Source organism: Vicia villosa, linkage group LG5, assembly GCF_029867415.1.
Source record: "Vicia villosa cultivar HV-30 ecotype Madison, WI linkage group LG5, Vvil1.0, whole genome shotgun sequence".
NCBI classification, from domain to species: Eukaryota; Viridiplantae; Streptophyta; class Magnoliopsida; order Fabales; family Fabaceae; genus Vicia; species Vicia villosa.
The window spans coordinates 144,915,588-144,924,287 of NC_081184.1; the positions used below are offsets into that span (position 1 = coordinate 144,915,588).

The 8,700-nt window shown below is 33.1% G+C and overlaps 1 protein-coding gene across 1 annotated transcript; it reads left to right on the plus strand.

Annotated features, from left to right (window-relative positions):
• The first annotated feature begins 5,545 nt into the window (after positions 1-5,545).
• Positions 5,546-8,700, plus strand: LOC131602956 (protein OBERON 3). The gene is made up of 2 exons (XM_058875185.1): positions 5,546-7,553; positions 7,958-8,700. Exons 1-2 carry the CDS (start codon positions 5,696-5,698, stop codon positions 8,542-8,544), a joined length of 2,445 nt encoding a protein of 814 aa, XP_058731168.1. The 5' UTR covers positions 5,546-5,695; the 3' UTR covers positions 8,545-8,700.

Here is an 8,700-nt window from a genome sequence, read left to right on the forward strand (position 1 = left end):
TTCATGCATACCTCACATGACTTCTCAGGCTTCACAATCTTTGGAATGCCATGTACAAGCTTCTTAGAACTTAGATGCCCCAGGCTTCTATAGTTCAAGTGCCCCAACCTCTTGTGCCACAGCTTACTATCACCTTCTGAGCCTTCAGCACTCAGACACTCTATTTCAGCTGTTTCTACATTCACCTTGAATGTTCTGTTGCTTCCCTGTTCAGATTGCATAATCAACTTCTGATTGGAATCATACAACTTCAAGAGGTTATTCTTCATAACAACTGAGAAACCTTTCTCAATGAGCTGACCCACACTCATCAGATTGCTTCTGATTCCAGGAACATACCAAACATCCTTGATCATAACAGTCTTTCCATTCTTCACTTTGACTTTGACATTTCCCATACCTTCTGCATATAGGTACTTATCATCAGCACATCTGATCTTTGTCCTCCTTTCAGAGTCAAAGTCTATCAGCCATTGTTTGTTTCCAGTCAAGTGATTTGAACACCCAGTGTCCATATACCACCATTCTGACGAACATCTTTTGTCCGACTCTGAAGCCATCAATAGCACAGGTTCATCATCTGATCCTCCTCTGGCTATATTTGCTTCTTCTGATCTCCTTCCTTTGTTTGCCAAACAGTCTCTAGCAAAATGGCCAAACTGTTTGCAACAGTAACATTGAACTTTCTTCTTATCCTTTCCCTTCTGATATCTCTTATCATCAGAAGTTGAGGTTTCCTTCTGGAATCTATCACCACGTCTATGCTTCTGGTCTTTCTTGACAAAAGAAGCCTTCAGAGCTTGTTCAACCTCTCTCTCAGAAGTTCTCTCAGTCAGACGCAACTCTTGTGCTTCTAAACTGCTTTGCAACTCTTCTATTCTCATGGTTTCCAGATCTTTAGAATGTTCAATGGATACAACAATATAATCAAATTGAGGAGTAAGTGACCTCAATATCTTTTCTATGATTACTTGTTCAGAAAGAGTTTCTCCACAAGCCTTCATCTCATTAGTGATCACAATCACTCTAGAGATATACTCAGAGACTTTCTCATTGTTCTTCATGTTGAGATTTTCATATTGCTTTCTCAGGGATTGAAGCTTCACCTTCTTCACTGATACGTCACCACCGTAACACCTGACCAGTATATCCCACGCCTCCTTTGACGTCATAGAATCAACAATCTTCTCAAACACATTCACATCCACACACTGATGGATGAAGAACAACGCCTTTTGGTCTCTCTTCTTCGTCTCTCTCTGCGCTTCTCTTTGTTCTTCCGTTGCATCCGCTGCAACCGGAATATATCCTCCAGTGACAAGATCTAGAACATCTTGAGCACCAAATAATACACGCATTTGAATCATCCATCTATTCCAGTTTTTACCATCAAGAACTGGAAGTTTGGTATTCAAGTTGCTTCCACTCATCTTTAAACTTGTGCAGACAAAAACAGATTTCACTCACACTCACACAGTGTTTCCCAACCCACAAACAATCAAGAAAAAATGTGATTCAACACAACTTTGTTTCCCCGAAACAAAATCAATCACACAGTCACTCAAACTCACGTTCACTCGTGTTTCCCTGTGTTTGGAACCGGAGCTCTGATACCAATTGTTGGTGCACAATGAATAAAGATGGTGACAAAGAGAATAATAGAATAACGGCGTAAAAGAGATGAGAGAATAAATGTTGTATTCTACTTGCGTTGTTCATAAATGACAGCTACTACAAGGCTATTTATAAAAAAAAGGAATCTTGCCACATAAGCCCTAAAACAGTAAACTTAGTGAACAAGACTAAGTTACAAACAGTACTACAAAATACTAAAGTACCCTTACTACTAAACAGCTAAGCTAATGGGACCCAGACAGCATCTTCTGGTCAATACTATCTTCTGAGTAACCATCAGAAGATCAGTCCATCTTCTGAATATTGAATTACTCTTCAATAAATACTTCCTCTTGAATGTAATTGTTTAAGAAAGCACTCTTTACATCTATCTGGAAGAGTTTAAAATTTATGACGTAGGAGAAAGCTAATAACATCCTTATGGTTTCTAATCGAGCTATATGAGCATAAGTTTCATCAAAATTTATGTCTTCTTGTTGATTATAAACCTTTGCATAAAATTATTACTTTGTTTCTTAAAACATTTCTATTCATCATCTATCAATCACTTTATTGTATGAAGCTTTGGAAATAATGTTCATTAACGATAGCCTCGTTAATTCACTTTGCCTCAATTGTGAAACAAAATCCACAAAGATACATACATTTTAGACGGAGTGTCAATTGGTAACTTTCTTGTAAATATATCCAATGACATTTTGAATAGGATAATCCTTGGTCGTCCTCTAATATTTAGGAAGATCTTGATGATCTGCATAAGTTTCCTTATTCAGGTCTTGAACTTCTTCTTGAAGAAAAATCCTTGGAGAAATTTTTTGAATAAGATAATCTTTGATCGTCCTCTAACATTTTGAATAAGATAATCCTCAGTCGTCCTCTAACATTTTGAATAAGATAATCCTTAGAGACAACAACGAGAAAATAATACCATTGGAGGCAAGGAAAGGTTGAACCATCAAAACCAAACAAAAACTTCATCAAGATTCTTGTAAGGGACAGAACTTTCAAAAGTTATTTTGATCAATTTACCTAATTTACCTAAAGAGGGTGTAGTCAAAAGTAGAAAAAAAAGGATTAGTTATTCCATCCAATGGTAAAAAGAAAAACCTTATGAAATTCCTAAAATACCCCCTTAAAAACCGGAAATATATTTCTGGTGCGCACTTTTTTTAAGTTACACTTACGTAAATCCGAAAATGCACTTCCGATATAAACCGGAAATATATTTCTGGTTTGCTGAAAAGTTGTTGAGGGATATGTTGAGTGCTGGTTACAAACCCGACGATCCAACGTATACGATAGTTATTGATTGCTATTGTAAGAAAGGTGATGTAAAAATTGGAGAAAATTACTGAAAGAAATTCAAAGAGATAGATGCGTATGAGGAGTTGTTACTAATTGCATACAATCACTTAAACTATACTAAACTATTACAAAATATCTACATGCTGGTGAAGTAATTGTTTGTAGCTTATAGAAACCGAAAATATATTAACCAAGCATTTGAGCTCCAGTGGTAAAGGAACTCCTGCTAAGGACGTAATCCGGAGAATACCGTGTTCGATTTCTAGGTAGGAATAATGTTTGGCCAGTGTCCATACCTCTCGGCACAAACTCCTGGACTATTTGGGCCATTTTCCCCTAGGAACCAGAGTGCGAAAACAAAAAAAAAACGAAAATATATTTTATCGTATAAATGGAGCGAACCTAAAAAATGAATGAATTATATGTGTGTAGTGCGAATCGGAAATATATTTCTGATTTTCAGGGACATTTTTGAAATTTCACATGGTGCATTAGAAAAGATTGGGATAAGAATTTCCAAACAAAAACATGTAAAAAAATATTTGAGAGGATAGTAAATAATATTGTATGTAAAAGATAAATGATTTTATAAAAAATAATAATATTAATTTTTTTATTATATATATTTCACCTTAAAATACAAAGAGAAAATAATAGGACAAGTTTTTTATATTTATAAAAAAATTATGATTAATTAATTGTATAAAATGTAAGAAATATTATTTTTCACAAATATATATTTGAAATTAAGAGTAATAATTATAAATAATATATTTTAGTAATATTAATATTTAGAATGTCAAATTTTTAATATTTGAGTAATGCCGGTCATAAAATATTTATATTTCCTAGACACTTTTTCTATAACGTAATATAAACCACATAAAAAAACAATTAAACAAATAAATTCAAACATCAAATGTATTTAGACTAAACTTTAAAAAAACATTTTCCATTTAAAGTTATTTATATTTATATGATATTATATTATAGATGAAGTGTGTCAATAAAATAAAATAAAATAAAATACTATAAAATTTAATTAAATATTAAAAAATACAACATTTGACTGGAGTAATGTATACAATTAATGAAAAGTATACAAAATAAAATTCAATTGAATATAAAAAAAATAACATTTGACTGGTTCATATATAAAATTAATGACAAAATATACAAAATAAAATTCAATTAAGTATAAAAAATACAACATTTGACTAGATACTTAATTCATTATATAAAATTAATGAAAAAATATACAAAATAAAATTCAATTAAATATAAAAGAATACAACATTTGATTGGACCATTATACAAAATTAATGAAAAAATATATATAATAAAATTCAATTAAATATAAAAAAAATACAACATTTGACTGGATTATTTTATAAAATTAAAGACAAAACATACAAAATAAAATTTAATTAAATATAAAAAATACAACCTATGACTTGATTATTACCTAAATTAATGAAAAATTATACAAAATAAAATTCAATTAATTTTAAAAAAGTTTTACACTGACAGTTAATCACAACCGTTGATAAGTTAGTAATGTTTGACTTTTATTTTAATTTTTTAAAAAGTAATATAATTGAATGATCATGATATAGTGATGGTGTAAAACTTTTTATACTGAGAGTGCATAGCAATAAAACTCATCAATTAAACATAAAAAAATACAACATTTGACTGGATCATTAAATGAAAAATATACAAAACAAAATTCAATTAATTATAAAAAATACAACATTTGACTGAATTATTGTATAAAATTAATGACAAAAGATACAAAATAAAATTTAATTAAATATAAAAAATATAACTTTTGACTGGGTTATTGTATAAACTATAAAATCAATAAGAAAATATAAAAAATAAAATTCAATCACCATAAATAAAATCCTTCTTAGTCAACGGTAATAATATCTGTCAAGTGAAGTCTATCCAGAATAGTTCTTATTTTAGTGAAAAAGAAAAGAAAAGAAAAGTATTAAAAGAAGCAACGCAGAAGATGTGGTTTGCATAAAAGAAGAACAAGTCTTGCTAGCTGTTGCCGTTATTTATACTTGTGACTCTGTCATCCCTTAACTAACACAAAACTTCAACTCATATATATATATATATATATATATATATATATATAATAAATCTGCTAAAATTGAACCTGGACTCGAACCCGACTATATCAACAGTAAAAAATTTGAATTAAAAGATAGTGCACTGACAGTGTAAAATATTTAATATAAAAAATTATCAATTAACGTGTCATTAATCTTTTTTTAAAATAAATATCAGTACATCATTCTTTTTCTTAAAAAGTTTTTAAAAAATATAATAAAATTAAAAAATTTATTTTTATAATAATAATGACATATTTTTAAAAATATTTATAGTAAAATATTATTTTCTTTGAAAATAAAATATTTCAATTTTCAATAAAGTGAATACACAATTTTTCATAAAAAAAACTTAATCATTAAGCACTTTTTTAATTTTATACAATGTATTCAAATATCATTTTATTTAAACAAAAACAAGTATTCCATGTAATAAATTAATGTGAACGGTTGAAAAATATAAATCCAGCCGTTGCTTGAAATCATAGCTATTTTCCTATGCTATGCTGAAAATCCGAAACCAAGCTTAGCCATAACATAAAGAAAAAAAAACATTTTTTATAGTATTCTCCATTGTCTTTGCACCTGTTTCTCTCTCCTCGTTAAGCTGTCTCTCTCTTGTTCCTTTGGCCATGATTGCAAACAAAGATCTTCGTAATGGTGTTGCTGACTCTGATGGTGAGAGTTCAAGGAGCAAGTTGTCAAGACCCAATTTTGAGCCTAACAAAGGTTACCCAGATGAGAAAGATGTTGTTTTCCTGAAGGATTCAGAGATGGGTGGTTCTGGTTCTGGTTCTGGTGTTGGTGTTGGTGGGTCTAACAATAACTCAGGTATGCAAGAACTAACCCTAAGCTATCTTTGTGGAAGTCAAAAATTGAGTCTTGGTGATAAAGATGTTCATGGTGAGAGTTTTTTGAAATCGTTGGAAAGAATGAGTCAAAAGGGTAAAGAGGTTATGGTTTCTGAGAATTCAAACCAAGATGGGAAATGGGTTGAGAGAGATTTTATGAGCTTGAGTGAAACGAGAGAGGATTCTTCAAAGAGATCTGTTGAAGAAGAAGATGTTGAAAGAGAAAGAGAGAGTGTTAGGGATAAGAAACCGAAGATTGAGACACTGAATCTCTCTCTTGCTTTACCTGATGTGTCTCTTTCTCTCACTGCTTCAAACGCCTTACATAATAATGGTGATCAGCAGCAGCAGCAACTGGTTAGGAACAAACCTAGTAGGCCTTCAACTACAGTCACTACTTATTCAACTGAGTATACAGCTCCTTCGTTGTCTTACTCGTACTCACACCCGTTTTCGCACAATCCAAGTTGCTCTATAACGCGGAATTCGACTGAGAATTTTGAGTTTTCCATGAGTAAAGATGATCATATTTGGAATTGTGGTGAAGGGACTAATGGTTCTGTTCATAGCAGGTTTAAACCTATAGGTGATGGTGCTGTTTCTCTGTCAAATCACGGAGGTGGAACCGGTATCAGTTCGTTCATGCAACAAGGGAATAATAGTCAGTATAAAACTACCAGTTCGGAAAATCATTCATTTTTTCCTTCTGAATTGCCAGCTAGGCCTAGATTTGAAGCTCATTCGGGAGATTCAAGAGGAAGAAACTCTGAGAATAATAGAGTGTTTGACGGTTTAGATGGTGGTAAGATGAGGAATGTTTCGAGACCGGAGAGAATTGTTAGGGAAATTGTTTCAGAATCTATCCCTATTGTTTCGCTGACAATTCAGGAGTTCACCGATGAAGTTGTAGCATCAACTCAGGAGTACTTGAAGAATCTGATTGAGAACAAGAGAGAAGAATTGGTCAGTCTTCAAAACCGGCTTGAGAGAAGGTCTGATCTTACCAAGGAGACTCTTTCAAAGGGCAATAAAGTTCAACTAGAGATTTTACTTGCCGTAAAGATGGGGCTTTCGAGCTTCTTATACGGTAATCTTCAATTATCTGAGATGGTAGAGATTTTCTTGTATAGGAGATGCAGAAATGTTACCTGCAAGAGTTTGCTTCCTGTTGATGATTGTGACTGTAAGATTTGCTCGGGAAATAAAGGGTTTTGTAGCTCTTGTATGTGTCCTATTTGTTTGAACTTCGACTGCGCAAGCAACACTTGTAGCTGGATTGGATGCGATGTTTGTTCGCACTGGTGCCATGCTGTCTGTGGCCTCCAAAGGAAGCTCATCAAACCAGGGCCTAGCTTGAAGGGGCCTTCTGGGACCTCGGAAATGCAGTTTCATTGTATTGGATGCGGACATGCCTCAGAAATGTTTGGATTCGTCAAAGACGTGTTCATGTGTTGTGCTAAGGATTGGGGACTTGAAACTTTGTTGAAAGAGCTTGACTGTGTTAGGAGGATTTTCATGGGAAGTGAAGATCGCAAAGGGAAGGAATTGCATTTTAAATCCGATGACTTGCTATTAAAGCTTCAAACTAAAATAGTATCTCCCTCAGATGCCTGCAATTACATCATGCAATTTTTCAACTGTAAGTGTCTGTGCTCTTCTTTTTTTTTTTCCGTATTTTTTAAAAAGCCTGCAGCATTTGATTTGGTGGGATTATGAATTAGTCATAATAATAGATTGGTGAAATAAACACGGACACGCCTGATGCCTATGAAGCACTGACACAAACATGGACACCTGACACGAACACCCATAATAATTTGAGAAAATAAAGCGATTAATTGTAATCACATGTGTTGATTTTGGACACCGGCACATGTTCATCTGAAGTGTTAGTACTACATAAATTGCAGCTTTCGATATTATAAACTTGCTTCATTTTTTTACTGATAAGCTTTTTGTGATGAAGAGGTGTTTGCTTTCGTTAAATTACTTAAAGTGTTATCTGATTCCTAACTTTTGAGAGATAATTTTTCTGACAAATAGATGCGGAGAACATGGCAAACTATCCGGCTTCTGGTTATTCTTCAAAGGAATTGATAGTCTCTCAAGCCAACCTTCCAAAGGACACACTATCTCTTCCAAAAGCTAACTCTTCAATAACGAAATATACTTATGACCCGAGCTACTCGAGGCCACATTCCGCTGGCTCGTCAAAAGATCTTCATCAAAAGGACCTCAAAGCTTCCATCTTAAGCGAGCTAAAAAACGACGCTGATCTTCAATTGGCAGCTTTACTAAGAAAAGGTGGGATTGAAAATTTGGAGAGCGTTGTGCGGATAAAGGAGGCAGAAGCTAAAATGTTCCAAACTAAGGCAGATGAAGCGAGGAGGGAAGCAGAAGGGTTTCAGAAGATGGTCAGTTTAAAGACAGCTCAGATGGAAGATGAGTATACGACAAAGCTCTCGAAACTGAGTTTGCATGAGACCGAGGAAACACAGAGGAGGAAGTTGGATGACCTGAAAGTCGTGGAAAATTCCTACGTCGATTACTATAAAATGAAGAAGAGAATGCAAGATGAGATTGATGGTTTGTTGCAGAGAATGGAAGCAACAAAGCAGCAATGGATTTAACTTATTTTTTTTCTTTTATATTATTATTATTATTATTATCTGGTTTTATTTTGTTTATCGAAGTTCTTCTCCGGTATTCTGGCTGTTTCCAGAATGGATCATTTTTTTCGATTTGCGATTTATTGATTCATCGAGATTTTGGTGTTTCATTGCTTA

Bases quoted from the DNA above. Each gene is read 5' to 3' on its own strand.
- LOC131602956 (XM_058875185.1), top strand. From the start codon at position 5,696: ATGATTGCAAACAAAGATCTTCGTAATGGTGTTGCTGACTCTGATGGT. The intron at 7,554-7,957 runs GTAAGTGTCTGT...TCTGACAAATAG, and splicing joins CATCATGCAATTTTTCAACT to ATGCGGAGAACATGGCAAAC.